This window comes from Miscanthus floridulus, chromosome 19 (genome assembly GCF_019320115.1).
Source record: "Miscanthus floridulus cultivar M001 chromosome 19, ASM1932011v1, whole genome shotgun sequence".
NCBI lineage: Eukaryota > Viridiplantae > Streptophyta > Magnoliopsida > Poales > Poaceae > Miscanthus > Miscanthus floridulus.
The window spans coordinates 113,581,777-113,604,019 of record NC_089598.1 but is presented as its reverse complement, the minus strand read 5'-3'; the positions used below and the strand labels follow the sequence as shown (position 1 = coordinate 113,604,019).

The 22,243-nt window shown below is 48.4% G+C and overlaps 2 protein-coding genes and 1 pseudogene across 2 annotated transcripts; 2 read left to right on the top strand and 1 right to left on the bottom strand.

Annotated features, from left to right (window-relative positions):
• Positions 1 to 3,957: 3,957 nt before the first annotated feature.
• Positions 3,958 to 4,713, bottom strand: LOC136526648 (secreted RxLR effector protein 161-like). The gene has a single exon (XM_066519246.1). The coding sequence runs from the start codon at positions 4,711 to 4,713 to the stop codon at positions 3,958 to 3,960; it is 756 nt and encodes a 251-aa protein (XP_066375343.1).
• Positions 4,714 to 8,434: 3,721 nt separating this feature from the next.
• Positions 8,435 to 9,358, top strand: LOC136526646 (sugar transport protein MST6-like; annotated as a pseudogene).
• Positions 9,359 to 16,168: 6,810 nt separating this feature from the next.
• LOC136528690 (uncharacterized protein At2g34160-like) lies at positions 16,169 to 20,015 on the top strand. The gene is made up of 5 exons (XM_066521663.1): positions 16,169 to 16,519; positions 18,690 to 18,738; positions 19,382 to 19,444; positions 19,522 to 19,586; positions 19,682 to 20,015. The coding sequence occupies exons 1-5, from the start codon at positions 16,403 to 16,405 to the stop codon at positions 19,775 to 19,777; spliced, it is 390 nt and encodes a 129-aa protein (XP_066377760.1). The 5' UTR covers positions 16,169 to 16,402; the 3' UTR covers positions 19,778 to 20,015.
• The last annotated feature ends 2,228 nt before the right edge of the window (positions 20,016 to 22,243 follow it).

The window sequence follows — 22,243 nt, the reverse complement described above, 5'->3', positions numbered from 1 at the left end:
GAAGCAAAATAGTGTTACATTATCAACCGCCGAAGCCGAATACATATCCGCCGGTAGTTGTGCACAAATACTTTGGATGAAGGCCACTTTATGTGACTTATTTGGAATCAAGTTCAAGAAAGTGCCATTGCTATGTGACAATGAGAGTGCAATCAAGTTAACCAACAATCCGGTTCAACATGCAAGAACAAAGCACATTGATGTTCGCCATCATTTCATAAGAGATCACCAACAAAAAGGGGACATTTGCATTGAGAGTATAGGCACCGAAGATCAGCTTGCCGATATATTCACCAAGCCATTGGATGAGAAAAGGTTTTGCAAGCTAAGAAATGAGTTGAACATATTGGATTTCTCAAATATGTGTTGATGCACATCCACTCATATGACATGCCTCTCCTTCGAGCAATCCAAGGTAAAAGTTGATTAGCATGGCATACATCCTTGCTAAGGACATGTTTAGTGCATCTAGTCACATTTTCAATTTTATTAGGACCTTTCAAGTGGTTCTATTTTATTAGGCTCATTCATAAAAATCAAATGATTTTGATGTTTATATGATATCACTATTGCTTCTATGCTTGATTTGATCTAGTGATAGCATATGACATGTTTATGGGCTTGTAAACCTAGAGTTTGATCTAGAAAATGAGCTCTAAGTGTTTAACTCAACATGGTACAAGATAACCATTATTTGGAGGTGTGAAGAAGCTTGCCCTTGGATCAAACCGAGTTAAATATCTTTGGCAAATAATCTAGATTGGACCAAATTTGGGAAAATGATCCTCACCCCATTGATTGACATTGATAATCTCGACCCTACAAGTAATACTATCTATATTTAGAACCTTTGTGGTCATTGATGACAAAGGGGGAGAGAAACAAAGATAGTAGTAAAAACAGTGAAAATGGGGGAGAAATATCATAAAGGGAGAGATATGACAAAGGAAAGGGATCAACTAAAATTTTGAGCACACAAGTAGGGGGAGCAAGCTCATGAACTTGTATGGTGCATTTGAATGTGCATTTCATATGTTTGCTTGCATGGCACAAGTTTTAAAATTCAATATTCATGCTTGTGTGATGTATGCTAGTTGTCGGTTTGAATGATGAAATGAAAACTAGCATCTATAGGATATCTAGATAACTTTCATTTCCAAGTATTGTTTCCAAGTGGTATTGAGTTAACCATGGTGCTAAGGATGGTATATTGGTGCACTCCGATTGGTATCACGCTTCAAAGGTCCATCTTTTATACCTTAGCATCATTTGGTAGACATTGACTCCTATATTTCCTATCTCAGCATATGTGCAAGCTACAATCCAAACTCTTAGCACATATGTAGGGGGAGCAATTGCTACCATTTGGGGTTCATGAAACTTGTCCATATCCTTTTATACATGGTAAATATGCTTGGGCAAGCAACATGAATTCAATTGGATTTCAATTCATATTTTTGTGAAAGGGTTGTTATCAATTACCAAACAGGGAGAGATTGAAAGCTCTAGTTTGGTTTTGGTAAATTGATGAAACCCTAAGTGCTAACCTAGTTTATCAAGTGATCATGAGATAGGTAGCACATTCCAAGTGGTGAAGCAAATGATAATGATACCATGATGATGATCAAGTGCTTGGACTTGGAAAGAAGAAAGAGAAAAACAAAAAGCTCAAGGCAATGGTATAAACCATAGGAGCTATTTTATTTTGGTGATCATGACACTTAGAGAATGTGATCATATTTAGGTTTGATAGCCGTACTATTAAGAGGGGTGAAACTCGTATTGGAATGCGGTTATCAAAGTGCCACTAGATGCTCTAACTCATTGCATATGCATTTAGGATCTAGTGGAGTGCTAACACCCTTGAAAAAGTTTGTGAAAATATGCTAACACATGTGCACAAGGTGATACACTTGGTGGTTGGCACATTTGAGCAAGGATGGAGAAGTTAGAAGTGAAATGGAGTTGGTCGCAAAGATGCTGGCGTCGGTCAACTGACCGGACGCTGGGTCGCTCAGCGACCGGACGCTGTAGGGCTACGTCCGGTCATGCTGTCAGATGGCACAATGACTAGGGTTAAGCACTAGACGCTGGTCTGTGTCCGGTCAAGCATGACCGGACGTGTCCGGTCGGCAAAAACACGATTTGGACCCTTACTGTAAACGACCGGACGCTGAGGGTCCAGCGTCCGGTCAGCTCTGTCGGAGCGTCCGGTCAACCTTTCGACCGTTGAGATCAAACGTTCACTGTTGAACGTAGGAGACACATGGCCGCCATCAGGCAACTGGATGCTAAAGAGCAGTGTACGGTCAGTTGGACCGGAGCGTCCGGTCAGCCCGTGTTATGCCTAGTGAAGGGGCATAACGGCTCTATTTCGTGGGGGCTTCTATTTAAGCCCCATGGCCGGCTGTAGCTTAGTACCTTTGGCCATTTTCATTGACATAGCAACCTTGTGAGCTTAGCCAAAGCCCTCCCACTCATCTCCATCATTGATTCATCATCTTTGTGAGATTGGGACTGAATCCAAGTACATTGCTTGAGTGTTTGCATCTAGAGGCACTTGGTGTTCGTGTTTCGTTGCGGATTTCGCTTGTTACTCTTGGTGGTTGCCGCCACCTAGACGGCTTGGAGCAGCGAGGATCGTTGAGCAGAGGGTGGTGATTGTCTCTGGCTCTGATCGTGGTGATTGTGAGGGGTTCTTGACCTTTCCCCGGTGGAGAGCCAAAAGGTACTCTAGTGGCTTGCTCGTGGCTTGTATAATCCTCATCTTGTGTTGGTTGTGTGGCACCCTATTGAGGGTTTGGCGTGTGAAGCCAATTAGCGCTTGAACCTCCAAGTGAGTGTATCGCCACAACGAGGGCTAGCTTGCCGGCAAGCAAGTGAACCTCGGTAAAAAAATCATTGTGTTCATCATTGATTCCGAGGTGATTGGTCTTCATTGTTATTCATCCTTATGATTGATTGGTTCATTCATCTACACGGCGGTATATCCTTCTTGATCACTCTCTTTACTTTACCGTAAACTAGTTGACAAGCTCTTTAGTGTAGCTAGTTGTGAGAGCTTGCTTGCTTGGTTGGTGTGGCTCTTTAGTTAGCCTTTGAGAGCACACTAACATAGGGTAGTGTCATAGCTCTTATGTGAATCAACACTATCTAAACTAGAATTGTGGTAGGTGGCTTGCATTTTGAGTAGGCTAGCGCAACACTTGCTTCACCTCATAATTGTCTAACTATTTTGTTAAGTGTTATTGTAGAAATTTTATTAGGCTATTCACCCCCCCCCCCTCTAGCCATTAGGACCTTTCAAGTGGCCCCGAGTGCGTCGGCCAGCAAGCGGCTGGACTACCCCAGTGGGCTTGTTGGCCCCCTAGATCTCCGGCACGGATGAGCCAATCACTCACCAGTGTTGACGACCATACACTATTGTTGCCGAGCACACACTATGAATAGAGGTAGAAGAAGAAAGGGAGAGTAGAGCGCACACACACAGCACAAGCACCAGTGTTGGCTGGAGCTCTTCAGAGGAGATGGTAAAACTAAACTCGCTATCTTTACTGAGTTGCAGTGGCAAACTATATATACAACTCTACCCATCTAATCCTAATACACAGACATGTCAGGCTACCATGCTGCTACAGTGACTAGATGTGATAGCAGGGCTGACTTTGGCACCTGCCCCTGCTGTAGCTATAGTGTGGTAGGAGAGCCATTCGGCGCCTACCCCTGCAGTGCTACAGTGCCACAGCAGGGAGCCCTTTTTGGCGTCGCCTCCCTTGCCACGCGTTCACACAAGGGAGCAGCGGATTACATAACAATTCTTCCCCTAATCCTGCTGCTAACCCTATAACCCCCCTCCATACCGATCATCTTCTTAAGCTCCATGAGTCGAAGACAACCGAGCGGCTTGGTGATGACGTCCGTGAGTTGCCGACCAGTTTCGACAAACTCGATGACGAACTACCCTCCATTGACACAGTCCCGGAGGAAGTGGAACTTCACGTCGTTGTGCTTGCTCCGATCATGGAGAAGCGGATTCTTCACAAGGGCGATGGCGCGCTGGTTGTCCACCATCAGTGCTGGTGAGTGAGCTTCCACACTAGTCAGCTCGCCTAGCAGCCGGTGCAGCCATACAGCTTGGCACGCCGCTATGGCCGCCGCCACATACACTACCTTGCATGTGGACAGCGCCACCACCTTCTGTTTCAACGACATCCATGAAATTAGAGCCAACCCAAGGAAGACAAGCATGCCAAAGGTGCTCCACCATCCGTCGATGTCCCCTGCCATGTCTGCATCGCTGAACATAGTGAGTTGTAGCTTACTTTCGCCGATCTTGGGGAAGACGATCTCCTGATTCACCGTCCCCTTGACGTAGTGTAGCAACCGCTTCACCATAGCCCAGTGATCCTCTCGGGGATCCTCCATGAAGCAATTGATGTAGCCCACGATGAACGCATTGTCCGGCCTTGTGTGGACTAGGTAGCGTAGACTGCCAATGATGCTCCAGTAGAGTGTTGCATCTACCTTCGCCGTGGTACTAGCCTTCGTCAGCTTTAGTCGCTCCTGCATCAGAGTCACGCACGGCTTGCACTCAGCCATACTGCTCCGCTCCAAAAGCTTTGAGGCGTACACGCTCTGACCAAGCGTGAGTGCCTCCTTCCCCTGTCTCACCTTGATGCCAAGGTAGTAGGAGAGCGCGCCAAGATCGCTCATTCAAAAATGAGCCAGCATCTCACGCTTGAAGCTGTCGATGTCCTCCGCATGCATGCTGGTGATGATCATGTCATCCACATACACATCAACGATGAGCTCCTCCTTCCCCCATCGCTGCATGTAGAGTGCGTGCTCGGTTGCGCACCATGTGAACCCAAGCTTGCCCAGTGTGGAGTCAAGCTTGGTGTTCCATGCTCGCGGGGCTTGCCGCAGCCCATAGAGCGCCTTACATAGTCGGAGCACCCTGCGCTCCGCTCCTTTGACGACAAAACCCAAAGGTTGTTTGACGAAGATCGTCTCCGCCAGCTCACCATTGAGGAAAGCCAATTTTACGTCTAGGTGATGGACACGCCAGTCCTTTGCTACTGCCAAAGCTAGTAGCAGTCGGACAGACTCCATGCGCACTACCGATGCAAAGACTTCCTCGAAGTCGATGCCCTCACATTGGACAAAGCCTTGGGCAACGAGGTGCGCCTTGCTTAACAATGGCACCGTGCACGTCCCGCTTGACCTTATACACCCACTTTAGGCCGATCGGATGGCATCCTAGAGGTGGATTGACGAGCTCCCAAGTCTCATTTTCCTCGATCGCCTTCATCTCCTCCAGCATCGCCCGTCGCCAATTTGCATTGTGCTCGGCCAGCGCGAATGTGAGTGGTTCCTCTACACTGACAAGAAGTAGCTCTAGGTCATTGAGCAGCTGACCTACCAGGCCTAAGGGCCCTGTGCCACCGACAATGTCATCCAACCTATGGAACCGCACCTCCTCACCATCGTGGAAGGCATCAATGAACTCAGCGATGTCGCTTGGAGGTGAGGCAAACTCGATCGGCGTTGATGGAGTTCCCTGTTCTGCCGGAGTGGTCGGCACAACACCTAGAGTGCTCAGCACCCCGGCTGCAGTGCTTGGCACTACTCCTGGACCACTCGTCAACACTCCTAGAGTGGTCGACACCACTACAGGAGTGCTCAGCATGAGTCTTCGAGTGGTCGGCACCACTACAAGACATTTCTGCTCCACTACGGGGGTGTTCGGCACCTATCCTGGAGTGTCGGCACCACATGTAGGACTGCTTGGCTCCACTCCTAGAGTGCTCGGCACCCCTCCTGGAGTCCTTGGCACTGCCCTAGGAGTGCTTGGCTCTATTGCTAGAGTGGTCTGCAACTCTTCTCCAACGTCTCCACCACCGTGGATGACCAAGTGCTCGACGACGAAGGTGCTGATGAAGCTGCCAACTTCCCCCATGCCTAGACTATTCAAACATGACATCACGCGAGATAACCACCTTGCCTCCGCATGGGTCGTAGAGCCGGTATGCCTTGGTACCTTTCGTATAGCCTAGGAACACCATCGGTGTGCTCCTATCCTCTAGCTTAGTAAGGACTGGCTTTGTCTTCCTGACATGGCCGATGCAGCCAAATGTCCAGAGGAAGGACATGCTCGGCTTGTGCCCATACCATGCTTCGAACGATGTCTTGCCCTTTAGGGCCTTGGTGGGTGCGTGGTTGAGGATGAACACCACCATGGTCACCGCTTCACCCTAGAACCTTGCTGACATGCCCTTTGCCTTCATCATGGATCAAGCCATGCCGACCACCGTCTGGTTCCACCGCTCCACCATGCCATTCTGCTGCGACGAGTACGGTGTGGTGTGGTGTAGCACCACACCCTGATCCGTGCAGTACACAACAAACTCCACCGAAGTGAATTTGCCGCCACGATCAGTCCTTAGCACGCACAGCTTCTTGCTGCTCTCCGCCTCCACGTGGGCCTTGAACTTCTTGATCGCCCCCTCTGCCTTGTCCTTGCTCATCAGAAGTTGCAACCACATATAGCAACTACAATCATCCATGAGCAGGAGGAAGTACCGCCGACCACCATTTGTGGCTGGCGTGATTGGCCCACAGAGATCGCCGTGGATGAGCTCAAGAGCATCCACCGCACGATACTTGGCCGTCTTTGGGAACGGCAGCCTCCTCTACTTTCTAGCTAGGTAGCTGTCACGTAGCTTGCCTCTATACTTGATGTGGGGTAGCCCTCGGACCATCTTTTCCAACCAACCAAGGGCGTCGAAGCTGAGATGGCCGAATTAGGCATGCCACAGCCATGGCTCCTTGGTGTGCCATGCTACCAGGCACACTGATTGTTCCACCTTCAAATCGAGCAGGAATAGCTGGTTCCATGACCTCTTCACCTTGGCAATAAGGCACTGCTCTTGGTCCCTGATCCTGAGGACGCCATCCTTGATCAGTACCTCACTCCCGCGCTCATCTAGCTGGCCAATGCTGATGATGCTTGAACACAGCTATGGGATGTAATATACATCCATTAGCACGTGGTGCTCACCATTATGGCACCTGAAAATGATGGTGCCACGCCCTTAGATCACCACCCTTGAGCCATCATCAAACTTCACTATACCAGTCATGTCATCGTTGAGCTCAAAGAAGGCTGCCTTGGAGCCCGTCATGTGGTTGCTAGCGCTAGAGTCCAGGTACCATCGCTACTCCCGCTCGTCGCCCACACGTCCGAGGTGGACTTGGGCGTGCATGTCGTCGAGGTAGACAGCTTTCAGAGCCTTCCCAGGCCCTTTTACCACCATCACCTCTCCCTTCTCCTTGGCCTCAATGTTGTGTAGTGCACAAAATGTTGCCATTAGGAGAGTGGCCTCATCATCATCATCATCAGCATGCGCCAGATGAGCCTTAGCCTTCTTCTCCTGGTTGCAATTTGGGCACTCCTTTGCCCAATGGCCCATCTTCCTATAGCACCGGCAGGCATTGGGGTCGACCTTCTTCTTCTTCTTCTCTGAAGAAGCCTTGCCATGGCGCTTGCCATCGCCACCGTGGCTGGAGGAGGCTTCCTCAGAGTTCCTTTGGGCAGCCCACTCCTCCTCTGTTAGCAGTAGCTTGCCGCTATCCTTCAACATTGTGGCCTGCTCCATGCGCTCATCCATCGCCTATAGATAGCCTATCACATCCTCAATGGTGAGGGTGGACAGGTCCAGCATCGTCTCTATGGAGAGAGCAATCTAGATGTACTTCACCAGCACGGAGTGGAGGTACTTGGAGACCGCCTCTTTTTTGTCGATGGTGATGCCGTGGCTCCTCAGCTTGCTGATGAACGTCTGTAGGTGGAGGGAGAAATCCTCCACCACCTCACCATCCTAGAACTTGAGGTTGGCATACTCCTGCTTCAGCAGCTGGGCCATCGCCTTCTTTGCATGGTTGGAACCGACGCGCATCGCTGTAATGGCCTCCCACACCTCTTTAGCAGAGCTCTTCACCCCCAATGGCTCCCTGTACTCTGCTGGCACAACAGCGAGGATAGCCTCCAATGCTAACATGTCATCTTCTTCATTGTCGGTGCCCTTATCAACAGCATTCTAGAGCCGTCGGGCTCTAAGCTTGACTTTCATGGTCACCGCCCACTCGCCATAGTTGTTGCGAGTCAGCATCGACCAACTGGTGCCGCTGACATCCCGCACCATGCGCACAATGACCTCCTATCATGGCTGGACAACCACACTAATGCCGCTGCTATCACCCATCTCCAAACCATCCATCATCGCCAGCGGTTAGTCCGACAACGGCGCTTGTATGGCTCTGATACCACTTGTTGGCCCCCTGGATCTCTGGCAACACTGGGGAGTGGTCGGCTCACCCATGCCAGAGATCCAGGGGGCCAATAGGGTTGACCCTATTCATGTTCATGGCGTGCATGGGTGGGCTCATCTTTGGCTACGACATCGGCATCTCTAGCAGCGTCACGTCCATGGACCCCTTCCTAAGCCGCTTCTTCCCATCGGTGTACCAGGAGTAGGCAGAGTCGACGGACAGTGGCAAACAATACTACAAGTTCGATAGCCAGCTAACATTGTTCACATCATCGCTCTACGTGGTGGCGCTCGTGGCGCCGCTCTTTGCGGCGTCCATCACCGGCGCCTCTAGCAGCAAGTGGTCCATGTTCACCGGCGGGATCACTTTCCTAGAGGGGTGCGCACTCAATGGCGCGGCAGTGGACGTGGTGATGCTGATCCTAGGCCACGTGCTGGTCGACGTCCGTGTCGGGTTCACCAACCAGAGCGTGCCAATGTACCTATCGGAGATGGTGCCTGGGCGGATGCGTGGCATTCTCAACAATGGGTTCCAGCTCATGATCACGCTGCGGATCCTCCTCACTAACCTCATCAACTACGGCATGGCGAGGATCGCCCGTGGGTGGGGTTGGTGACTCAGCCTCGGGCTAGCGGCTGTCACGGCCGCCATCATCACCGTCTGCTCCCTGTTGCTCCTGGAGCGCGGCCGGCCCAAGGAGGCAAAGCGGATGCTGCGGCAGGTGCATGGCACCGACAACATGGCCGCCGAGTACGATGACCTGGTGGTGGCCGGCGAGTCATCTAGGGCGGTGGCTCACTCGCGGGGAGACATCTGGTGGTGGTGGTACCGTCCCCAGCTGGTGATGGCGATGGTGACCCTGCCATTCCAGCAGCTGATGGGCATCAACGTGATCATGTTCTATGCACCGGTGCTATTCAAGACGCTGGGCTTCGGTGGCACCGCGTCGCTCATGTCGACAGTCATCACCAGGCTCATCAACCTCATGTCACATGTCTGCTTCAGTTACTGTGCTGTGCGCAGATGATGGGCAGCTGGTTTCATGTGGCTGCTCCTCAGCCTCAGAGAGGCTGACACGCTCTAGAGTCCGACCACGGGGATAACGGCTTCTCCAATGGCACCACCATCGACACCACCTTATGTGCGCCCATCAGAGGTACTAACAGTGTCATTTGAATGCAAGAAGTCAAAGTCATCCCAAGAGAAGGATGCAACACTATTTGAATTTGGTCTAATATTTCTAATAACAGTGTCATCCAATTGATCTTTATGATATAACCAAGATCTGGCTTATTTTTCAAAACAAATTGTTTTTTTTTAATTTGATCTGATATATCATGTTTATCCTATTTATCCATGACCTCCGATAAATTTTTATTTCCAATAATGAAAACCTTGCTTAGGCCACACTTGCACTTCCCTGACCCCATCCTAGGTTCCTTTTTCATTAGATCGGTAACCTCCGCAGCATACATTCCACCGATCTAGCAATGATAGAAACTGGTCTTTTCTTCCCCTCTTCTCTGATAGATGTTGTTTCTCTCAGCCCACCACTAGTGGCGGATCTACCATCGGGGCTAGGGGGCTCAAGCCCCCCCTACCATGGCCATGCCTAGGGAGCCCCCCCTCAGCCCCCAAAGAATTTTTGGACAGTGGACTGGCAATGGAGGAAGGAAAGGAAGGGCTGGAGACCTGAAACACCTGAGAGGTCAACGGAGGTTGAAGACGACGCATCGGGTGTTTCTCCATCTCTTTATTCCCCCACCCAAATAGGCCCAGTAAGGCAGTAACGTCAATAGGCCAAGTGGGACATGGGCCTTTCTCCTTTCCCCGTTTGTCGTTTTCAATTGTATTTTTTTACTTCTTGTGAAATATGATGCACTTTCAATTGTTTATCAAATTTATCGTGTTATAAAATGCTTAAAACTGCTATATGTTAGTTATGTATGGGACATAATTGAGTTATAAGTTGGTCTTGCTCTCTTCAGTCTAGCCCCCCTATATATTTTTTCTGGATCCACCACTGCCCACCACGACAACATGCCAATGGCCATTTTGCATTGGATATCCTACCTCAGGCCTAGGATAAAACAGATCGCTTCACGTGCAAATTGCCAACCGTTCTCGGTATTCTGCCACTCCTAGCTCGGCCCAAAATTGCTTTGTTGTAGGACATTTGAAATAGAAATGGACCCCATCCTCCACATCCTCGTTGCACACTACACAACAACTCTTGACCTCCATGCCTCAGGGGATGACTGCTACTCTCCACAAAAAAATGTTTTATCTTATTAGGAATCTCCATCTTCTAGCTGGTTCATCGAACTGGATGTGCCCGCGTTGCAACTCTGCTTGTTTATGATCCCCCGGCGACAAACTTTGTAGGCACTTCTGACGGAGAACATACATATCTCGTGGATCATAGTGCCATGCCAAAGAATTCTCCCAAGCAGAAGTGAGAGGTATAGCCAGGATAATCCGCGCATCCTCCTCCAACAATGTGTCACGAACAAGCTGAATGTCCTAATCTCCAATACTTGTATCAACGAGTTCTTAAACTTGGCGTAGAAGATTACTGCCCTTTGGGGTGATCGGCTGGTGTGTATGATTTTTTGGGAGCCATACCATCCCAGTCTCCAGTTCTCCAGATTATTCCCTCTTTTAGTGTAGCAATGCCTTTCAAAATACTTCTCCAAGTATGTGAGATTCCATCCTTTGGACAGGAAGCAAGGCAGCTTAAATTTGGAAAATACTTCGCTTTCAGGACTCTAGCACATAGAGAGTAAGGTTTCTGAATGGTGCCCTACCCTTGCTTAGCTAACATCGCTAAGTTGAAGGCATCCCAAAATCTCCTATAAAAAATGGCCGGCATCCCATCTGTTCCTCTAGGGCCTTTAAGTCACCGATAGAGTTGAGAGCAGCAACAAACTCCTCTTCTTTGAACTCAGCGATCAGCGCTTCATTCATCTCTCTTGTTACCCTCGCGCCACAACTAGCATTGAGGAGTTGTTGTGTGTCATTTAGACCATTAGACGTGAAAGTTGCTTAAAATAGTTAGTAATAAAATCATGCTTCTCTACTTCACTCTCCAACCACCCCCATCCTCCTTCAGATTACCTATCCTATTCACCCTCCTCCTCTCCTTATAGCATTGGTGAAAGAACAAAGTATTTCTGTCTCCCTTCGCTAGCCAGTTCACATGAGCTCTTTGCTTCCAAAAAATATCAATTTGCTCATCTAACCTATCCACTTTAAAGCGAAGGATAGCCTCCCTCTCCACCGTGTCCTGTGAAATACCCTTCCTCCCATACTACTCTAGCTCCCCCTTCGCTTTTTTTTCAGCCTCTTCTACAAGTCTTGTAGCATGTTAGTTCTCCAATCCTGCAAGCCGGTTGCAATCCCTTTCATGGCGTCAAACGTCTTAACTCCTGCCATCCCTCCACCATTCTCCCATGCTGCTTGCACCACTTCTCTACATTGAGGTTCTTCCAACTAGGAGACCCCTCAAAGGGGGATTCTGCCTCACACAACGGGGGTCCGTACCTCCTCCAACCACTACGGGTCTAAGAGTACAAACCTAGGGTCAAACTTCTAATACCGGAAAAAGAGTAGGCGCGTCTTGACATGTCCCATAGCCGCGACGGGCCATACCTAAGGACTCACATCGCCAACCGTGTTGGGCATGCCGGTGCTGTGCTACTTAATCCCCGTACAACTTCCAACAGGAGTGTCTGCTAACCATGCCGCCCGCTGGGATGGAATGGAGCACCATGACTGGCTGACGATGCCCGCGTATAGCGCCAGTGATGAATAGGGTCATGACGTGGAGCCATCCCTATCATCATCTATAGGACTGGTGGGACCCACATAAAGGCGATGATGGGTGCTGTGACCCCGGAGGCCTTCTTCCTTTTTGCTTTTCTCTCTCTCTCTTTTTCTCGTGTAACCTGCGCCTTCCCCTTCATCTATAAATGGGGAAGCAGGACGCCCCGCGAAGGGCAGGCAACAATGCAACAAGGGCTGAATGAGCTCAAGTAGACTCAACTTCATTCAATTCTTTCATCAGAGACTTGGGACTTTCTCCCTCTCTCGTCCGTTTATAACCCCTACTACAAACAAGTGCCGGTAACACAAGCAACCTCAAACTAGACGTAGGGATATTCTGCCCAAACCAGTATAAACCCTTGTGCCCTCCAAGCACACCATCTGGGCTAGACGCACAAACACAAATTTACTAGTCGGCGGTTTGAAACACCAACACATGTGCGACGCTTTAACTCCATTTTTGGTTCTCCATAGATGCATGTGAACCGTCAAGAGAACCCATCATCTTCCACCACATCCACATCAATGTGATTTATCGAGTAGTTCCTCAAAATCACAATTACCCCCTTCCTCCATAACACAATAGTTCCCTTCTTTTTCATCCCCTATTACCACCGCCATATTTGATAGGCCTAGAGAAAACCTAATGCTCACCATATTTCTCTCTTCCATTCTTGTTTCAGACAGAAATAGAATGTCTACCTAAATGGACTTTTGACATCGTAGAAGCCCACACACTACTAAGGAGTTGTCAAGGCCCTGGCAGTTCCACGCCATTGGCTTCATTACGCCTTGCATGACTGATCCGCCAGTCTAGCTTCAGAATGGGGTTATGCAAGCACTATTTTCTCCCTCCTACTTTTCTTTACTTGATGTAGCTCCTCTACCTCCATCTCAAACTCCTCCTTAATGACTCTCTTTCTTTAGTCCGCTACCTTCCCTTCCCTTGCTCCTGATGATTTGTTTGCAGATTGTGGAAGCCTTTTGAATGAACGAAAGCTCGATTTCTTCCCCCACCTCCTCTTGACCATTCTTACCCCTTGACCCTCTCAGCGATCGACGTGCATGGCACTATGCGCATTAACATCGTGGGATATTGCCACCTATCCACCCCCCATAGCTCGTTCCACCGCCATCTGATTTGAAACCCTTGTTTGATTTTTGTGGCTGCCGTCCTCAAAAGAAAGGGCTTTCTTCACTTCCCCTGATCTTCTTTGCAAGGATGTGTCCTTCAGAGGACTAGTAACCTCCATCCTGGTCCTCTCCCCAACTCACTCCCTTTCCATGATCTTCCATCCCTTCTTCCTCCAGGACGGACCATCAATGTTGCGCCTACTACCGCTAGCCCACCTTCTAGAGCTACCACCACTCCCTCTGCTCCCCGTCTGCAGCCTCAATGGCAAGCCCAACTATGATCCTCCAAACCTTCCACCTAGCTCCTCACTAAACTTCCTATTCTCTGGGATAAATCAAAATTTCTTGATAAACTGTTGGCTCTCCCCTTTTGCTAACTTCACCTCACACACATGACCCGTGTGTCCTATCAAGCCACTCGTATAGCAAAGTCTGGAAGATATTCATACTCTAGAGGGCACTAGAGGCCTTTCTCATCCTCCTTCCCAACATCCAGGGTCACACCCCGCATCTGTGGTTCACGGATATCCAACTTGATCTTAATCCTCATACACTCTCCCACTGCCTCATCATTCTCATCTGCCTCATGATAGATGGTGTAAAAAATTAACGATGGAAAATGTGGTCGTTGTTGTTAGAAATGTGGTTGTTACAAGTCTAGTATCAACGACCACATATTGTTTGACCGTTGAAAAGTTAACGATGAGAAATATCATGTGGTCGTTCATTTTACTATCGACGTAGCTTTTAACGACCATATACTACCCTAGATCAGGACATCACTATCAGTTCAAAAACCCCCTTCACTGCTGAATTTTGAACCGACAGTGGCATACCGACAGTGATGGGGGGTTGACATCACTGTCGGTTCCCAAGAACTGACACTGATCTACAAGAAATAGTGTCAGTTCTTAGCTCCACCCAGTAGTGTCCAGTTGAACAACACTGTCGGTTTGTAGAACTAACTAACAGTGATGGTTACTTCAACAGTGTCGGTTCTTGGCTCAAGCCAGCAGTGTTGAGCAAGCCTACACTGTCTGCTTGTGTCCCAAGCCGGCAGTGTTGAGCAAACCATCACTGTCAGTTCATGGCTCAAGCCGACTGTGTTTGTTGAGCCATCACTGCTGGCTGGTGGTTCAAACCGACAGTGTTGTCTTCAGCAACCCTGCCGGTTTGGATTTCAAGCCGATAGTGATGGCTCAACCAACACTGTCGGCTCGTGCCATGAACCGGCAGTGCCCTCTTTACCATCACTGCCAGTTTTGTGCTAACCGACAGTGATCGCTTTTTCATATTTTACTGTTTTATAATCTATTTTATTTTTTTAGTGGAATCGGGTTTCACTTTATATTTGATACTGAACCCTAAACCCTAAACCCTACCCTAGATCAGGACATCACATAGACGACATTACAAATGTTGTTGTTTTAGGTCCATCAACATTAAACCCTACGTAGACGATAGGTCCATCAACATTAAATATTACAAATGTTACTGTTACAGTTCAAATGTACTTATAAAGCTCTCAACCCCTTAAAATAAAAAAGAAATTACAATAGTCTAGCGAGCCGCTTTGACCTACACTGCGCCTTGTACTTCATGGACTGTGCAATGGAGAATGTTCTTTTTTTCAAGCACTCCGATATGATGAAGGTTGTTAGCTCCGATCACAGTGCTATGACCTCCATTTCTAACAGCCTATTGTGTTTAAATTTTTTGCGCTGTCATTCAAAAAACCCTATTTTGAAAGGCAGAAATGTTATAGAAATAAGTAGATCATTTTGTTGAATTAACAGATATAAATGAAATGGGGATTATACACACCAAAGCATCTACAGTCTCTGATTTTACGCCGAGATAGCGAAGCATTGCCCATATCACATAGAACCCGCATTCATTGTTTCCCACCGGCTGGTCTAGGGTCATTACCTGTAGGAATACGTTATATGTGTATGTTTTGCACAGTAGACACTACATTCAAAAACGGTTTTGCTCAAATGTTTCAGACACATTGATTTTCACTTTGCTGGTATTTTTTTCATTCATCCCTACTTACGGATGCAAATGGTTGGGTGCATTATTGCTCAAATTGTTTGGATTTCCCTACTTTTCTCTTTCTTCCTTATGATCCTGTTATTAAACTCCCCAGCTACACTTATTTGTTAGAATGTTCAAGGGATAGTCACACTTATCACTTATGTTGGTGGTAGTGCGTGAGATGGGATAACTACGTGTTTGAAACCATATTTGTCATAGAAGAAAATTGATATAACACTTGCCAATTACCGATGATAGAATGTTTCACACATATATTCAAAAATGTCTATATGAATGTTTCATAAACTAGAGTACTAGATTCTACATTCAGAAGAACATTATCTAAAAAATATTTTTGATTGTTTAGGAAAATTCTTCATTATTTAACCATTACATTGATTTTTTTACTTCTTAGATTTCTTTTCATTTCTCCTATGTTTAGGATTGAGAATGGTTGGGGACAATGCCACTCAAATCATTTGGATTTCTCTTATTATCTCGTTCCTCGTCATGGTGGCATGTCTGGATTTATTTCTAGTTGCTTCTCATTGCCTCTTTCTTCCTTCTGAAAACCAACTTGACTTCCACATCTTTTTTAACTACTCCATCCATCCATAAAAAACTGATGGATCGGCCAAAGAGTTCACTTTTTACCAAAAAAAAAAAAGGATCGGCCTTTTTTTTAGCAAGGCCATTTATTTAATTAAAAAAGACACGAAAAAGAAAACACCTCATGGGCCAAGCAAAGCCCTAGGCCCATCCAGGCCGAACCGGCCTGAACGCGAGCCCGTGCGTCCCCCGTCACCCCCAAGGGACAAACGGCAACCGCGGCCGCGCCGGGCTTCCGCACTCGAGTCGAACCGGACTCCAGTCCCCTTCCTCCTCCCTTATAAGTTATAACCCAGCCGCCCGGGATAGGGCTACCCGTCTCGCCGCCGAATCGCTGTAGCTTTCGTCTGTGCTGCCCGTGCGATTTTTGTGCCGCGCCTTGTACTGTAGCCTCCAGGCGGCGGCGTGTTTTTTTGCGGCGGCGTCTTCTTGCCGAGTTAGGGTTAGGGTTTCTGTGGTTGCGGAGATGGAGGAGGTGACGGAGGGAGTTAACAATCTGGCGATTACGGAGCCGCACAAGAAGAACAGGATTCAGGTCTCCAACACCAAGAAGCCGCTATTTTTCTACGTCAACCTCGCCAAGGTGAGGGTTTTCCCCCTTTTCTCGTTTTTTTTTCTTTTTTTCTCCTTGATTGTTTGGGGGGTTATTATTGCCAGTTATTGAGCCAACAGCGCGGATGCGGTTTTGCATCCTCTTTTTTCATCATCAATTTTTTATAAGTTTCCTAGAATTAGTGCACGGATCCAGGATGGGCTTTGGTCACTAAACCCTAGAGGGGAAAAAACTAGGAAAAAGTCCTTTTTTTTTTTTTGCCCTCCAGCTGCAGTTTTGTACTGGCCCTCTAACTCGAAAATTAGATACGCGCAAATCCTTAACTCTCAAAACTAGTTAAAATTGGCCTTCGCGCCCATTCGACTGATGTTTATGCACCGTAAACCCGCCACGACTCCGCCTGTCAGGCCTTTCCCTCTCACCGCCAGGTTGGGACCACCTGTCATCCCCTCCCTCTCTTTGCGGGCCCCGCCTGTCATGCCTTCCCCCAACCTCCCGCCCTGTACGGCTGCGCGCGTGCGGGTGCGTGCACCGGGGAGTGGCGCAGGGCGCCCATGGCCTGCCTCGGCAGTGCCCGGAGACGGGGTCGCCGGAGCTTCCGGCAGCGGCGCAAGCGGCGTCGCCATGGGCGGGATTGGGGAGAGCTCAGGGGCGCCGCCGCATCCTTCTCTGTTTGACCGAGCAGAGCTCGCCTGTGGCCATAAATTGTGCATGACGTTAGAGTGACATCATCAAGCTAACAAGAGCAAAGCAGAGCACGGCCGGCTGCTGCTTGCTTCGCTGTGCGTGCGCTCTGGGAGGGAAGGGGTGCCGAGCGTGCGCTGCAGCCTGCTCGGCGAGCTGGGCATGGAACCGGAGAGAGTCGTGGAGGGATGGGGATGCTCACCGTGTGATCTGTTTGGTCGGAGAACCGGTGGAGGTGCGGTGGTGACCGTCCGCGGCAATGGCTGCGGCGGTGAGTTGCTCGGCTGTGCTGCTGGCTTGGCACAGAAAGGGAAGGAGGATGGAGACAAGGAAGCACAAGTCGCGTCGTAGGGGAGCTCGGCCGAGCTGGTGCCGAACGGAGTGCCGGGTCCGGGTCGTCGTCGGCGGGGTGACTGGCTGCAGGGCGGCAATGCGGTGGCCCAGGCCCCCAGTCATGGTAGCGCGAGGTACCGTCGGCCACCGGCGCGGCTGCGACATGGCCCCAGTGCGGCTGCTCCCTGGCGTGGGCGCGACCGGCCCAGGCGCAATCAGGGGTGACCGTAGCTCGGCCGGAGGTGACCCATGGCCGGCTGTCCACGTCGGTGGCTGCCCTGCCCGTGAGAAGCATGGCTCGCGCGACGCTCGTGTTGAGGGCCGGCGAGCTGTGCTTGGCCTCAGCATCCCCGAGGCTGGCCTCTTCTCGGCCGGAGGGAGCCCGGAGCAGGCTGGCCCCGGGCACACGCAACGCGGCTGTGCTGTTTGCGGCTCTGTGATGAGGCGGCGTAGATGAGTGAGCGAGTGGGGACCAAGCCAGCGGTGAGGAAGGTGAGCGCCACTCGCCGTTGCCACTCGCAAATGCTGGCCCTACGTCTGCAGCGAACGCGCGCCGCTACTCCTCCGTCGACCCACACTGCCTCTTCCTCGGTGGTTAACTGGTTATGGCGTCGGCCACAGACCCCGCGCAGCTCGTGGTGAGCCGCTGAGCTCTCCCCAATCCCGCCCATGGCGACGCCGCTTGCGCCGTTGCCGGAAGCTTCGGCGACCCCCATCTCCGGGCACTGCCGAGGTAGGCCACGGGCGCCCCTGCGCCACTCCCCGGCGCACGCACCCGCATGCACGAGCGCGCAGCCGTACAGGGCGGGAGGTTCGGGAAAGGCCTGACAGGCGGGGCCCGCGAAGAGAGGGAGGGGGATGACAGGTGGTCCCAACCTGGCGGTGAGAGGGAAAGGCCTGACAGGCGGGGTCGTGGCGAGTTTACTGTGCGTAAACCGCGGTCGAATGGGCGCGAGGGCCAATTTTAACTGGTTTTGAGAGTTAAGGGACTGCGCGTGTCTGGTTTTCGAGTTAGAGGGCTAGAACAAAACTGCAGCCATAGTTGGAGGGCCAAAAATGGATTTTTTCCAAAAAACTATCTGATTTCATCTCTTTTCTCTTGAAAGAATATGTACTGTTTAGTTTTGTCATGTTTTTTCGTTTGGCGATAACTCGATACCTTTTTTTTCGGCGATGATTGCAGAGCTACATGCAGCAGCACCAGGAGGTGGAGCTCTCGGCCCTTGGCATGGGTAAAACTCTTTTGCCCTTCGGAATGCTATTTTTACTAGTATTCTACACGTTCTACTGTTGTGTTGTTGTAAGCTTTTATGTACCTGTATCTCAGAAGTCAGAAACGTTTGTATGTCGAGTTTTGACTACAACTGTCCCTGGTTACTCATATTTTGAGTTTTGACTGAAGTCTTAGCGATTTTTCACAGTGTCTTGTGTTGGCATTCGTGTGAACTGTCCTACCTCAAGGATGTGGTGATCCTTGTGAAAGTTCACTCTGAAAGGTCAACACATGTTAATTCTGTTATGCGATGTCTAGTTATTGGCTATAGGTTTTGTGGATCTGTGATGACGTATTATTGTGGTTAAGTTCAAGTGCCCAAGGTTAACTTTTAGCGTGATTTATCGTGTCCTTTCTATTACTTTTCTGTTATGTTTTATTGCTTTTCTGTTATGGTACCTGTTTTAGGATATTTCTTTGGTCAAATTTACATACATACAAACATGATGACATAATGTCCATGACTCCACTTTTCACTTTGTATTCGTAATTATATTTTGCAATTGTCCTCTTCGCTGTGGTAATATCTGTTGTGCCTGTCCATACTGTACTTTCTTAATTACAACATGTTGGTATGCTGATGAACTTCCTTATCATTCCAGCCATTGCCACTGTGGTTACTGTTGCTGAAATTCTGAAAAATAATGGGCTCGCTGTTGAAAAGAGTAAGGATTTGTAGCCTATATACTTCTGTCATTGTGACTCATCTTTGCTTCTTCATCTAATGAGAATTGGTTTCCAGAGATCATGACATCCACAATTGATGTCAAGGATGATTCAAAGGCCCGCCCAATTCAGAAAGCCAAGGTGAACATCTCTTCCCTTCTAAGAAATGAAGTAGCATTGCTGAAGAGTTACTAGTGGATTGTTTTTTTTTATGCTAATACTGTTACTGTGGCCAGATCGAAATAGTGCTGGGCAAGACAGATAAATTTGATGAGCTGATGGCGGCAGCTGATGCAGAGAGGGAAGCTGCTGAGGCAGAGGAACAGAGCTAAACGTCTATCTTAAATTTTGATGTTGTATTAGTACAATGCTGCTAGGTTGTGGGTTTTAATCTCTTGGCAAACTTGCCATGTTTGCTTGGCTGATAAGCCATGGCTAAAAGTACTGTTGGCTGATTACGGCTTATAAGCCAAGCGAACAGGGCCCGAAAAAAGTAGTAATCAAGAGCTGTGCTCATCTTATTTGTTTCCATGGTAACTTATATCTTTATAATAAGATTCGTTTTCACTAGTGTTTTGTTGAGTAATTATGGGCATGTCTCGGACTATTCTGCTCCACTCCATTCAACTCCAACTCCACGAACTTTGTGTAGGGAAAAAAAAAAAGTGGAGTTACGACGTGTTTGGTAGGGCTTGGCTACTCCAGAAGGTGGTGAGTGTTTTTTGTTTTTTTGCTCCGGTTGAAAAACGTCAGGTTCTGGTTGTTTAATAAAAAAAATGGATAAAACGGATGAAATCTAATATTTTCTTTGTTTGATCCTTTTTTCTCTCCTTTCTTTGTTTTTATGTCCTCTTTTATTTTCTTATCTCTTTCTTAGGGTATAACTTCAGTGGTAGCCGTCTAAACAGGGCCCTTTTTTTGTGCCCCCCCCCCCCCCCCCCCCCCCCCCTTACTTTTTTAGGAGGTTTTTTTTTTGCACTCTTAGTGGCCCACGGCTCAAAACAATTCTAGTAGAGAATGACAGAAGACACTCGCTTGCCATCCTCTTTCTTACCTTCTCTTTCTTGCCTTCTTCCCCATTGACTAGAGGGCAGGAGGAGGAGGCCATGTGGCTAGGGAGAGGCGTCGGGGAGGACCGCAAGAGGCCTCGCCGGAGAGGGGCGCTTGGGAGCCTAGGAGGCAGCACCGCCAGCCGTCGGGGAGCAGCACGAGGAGTGGTTATGAAATGACACGTGAGACCACAACAACAGAAACCGTCCATTAGAGGGCTCCCTCAAGAGCCCCTAGGAATGAGGGTCCGAAGGGGGATTTGAGGGCCTCCTCGGGACCACTTTTTCTAGGGTGGAAAATTCATGAAATAATTATTTAGTTTTTTTATGGAGGATTTTTCATATCTGGGTGTGCCTCCCCTTACTTCTAAATTAGCCCTCAAATTTTAGAGCTCTGGTAGGGTCCTCCGGACTTTTTTTTATCTTAAGTTCTCAAATTTAGTCTTGAGGGCTCAAGTAGGGGGCCCTCTGGAGTTGCGCTTATCCGCTCAACATACCATCGCATGTGTCGCTGACTCAGTCCACATGCCACCGCGGCCTCCCCGGCCTCCATCACACCTTCGCCTTTGATGCTTTTGCCCCCATGCCGTTGGAGTCGGAGTCGATCGCCGCTTACCCCGCGCGCATCTGCATGGAGGGTGGGCATGGAGAGGCATTTTGGGAGGAGGAGCTAGAAGAAGCTATCTTTTCTTCCGGATTCTATTTCCAGATCCAAACAGTGTGTTTCCCGAGTGGGATAGGCCAGAGCTCTAGCGAAGGGCTCACGTGCACGTATGGATGAGCCAAAAGAAGCTACTTTTTTTCTCCTGCGGTGGATTCTAGATCTAGAGAGCGCATTTTCTAAGTAGGAAGCCGCAGTCCCAGTGGAGGCCCATGTGCACGTATGGAGGAGCTGAAAGAAACTATTTTTTTATCTTTTGCGGTGGATTCTAGATTTAGGACCCGGAAGAAACTATTTGTTGCCTTTTGCGGTGGATTCTAGATTTAGAGAGCATTTTTTTCATGTCTTTGGTTCACATGAACTGAACTTAGGAATAGTGTAGGAATTTTTTCTTTGAATGTTGTTTTGAAGGAAAACTACAGAAAATTTAGTATCTGCTCAAATATCTTAGTAAAAATCGGTCCCCAAATGATCATTCCTTTCAAATTCATGTGTAATTCCTGCAATTTTTTGTATTCCTATGTTTTTATCATTCCTTTCAAATTCATGTGTAATTCATGTATTTTCTTTTTTTATTATACTAGCAAATATGTCCGTGCATTATAACGAAAAAAAATCTATCAAACGTTCTACCTGTTCGCTTCAGCTTGCTGCACAGTGGCAGTGGATGCAATGGCTCTAATTATATAGGTGTTACTGTTGTTGAGAGTGGTTGCTGGAGCCGGAGCGTCTGTTGCAGCAATCACAAGTGAACAGGCCCAAATGGGAAATAAGGGCGAGAGCGTTATATATCTATATATTTTTATCATTTCTATAAAACTTAAAAGCTATAATTTATTTTACAATGACCTTGATATCCATAATTCTGCATCGAATTAAAATACAACATTGATAGATTTTTCCTTTTGTTGTAACTGATAGAAATATTCACTCATAAATACATCATAACTTTAGTTTTTATACTATCCATATGTTGGTAGAGTTAGATATCAAGTTTCATGACTTATTTTGAGGATCCATAAAAATATGTGGTTCTAATACCTATTTAAGTCGGCAAGGGGTCAGTTATCGTCGTGAAAGAATTATTT

Coding starts and splice junctions, on each gene's coding strand:
- LOC136526648 (XM_066519246.1), bottom strand. CDS start 4,713: ATGAGCGATCTTGGCGCGCTCTCCTACTACCTTGGCATCAAGGTGAGA.
- LOC136528690 (XM_066521663.1), top strand. CDS start 16,403: ATGGAGGAGGTGACGGAGGGAGTTAACAATCTGGCGATTACGGAGCCG. Junction 19,445..19,521: donor TGGGCTCGCTGTTGAAAAGA/GTAAGGATTTGT, acceptor ATTGGTTTCCAG/AGATCATGACATCCACAATT. Junction 19,587..19,681: donor GCCCAATTCAGAAAGCCAAG/GTGAACATCTCT, acceptor TACTGTGGCCAG/ATCGAAATAGTGCTGGGCAA.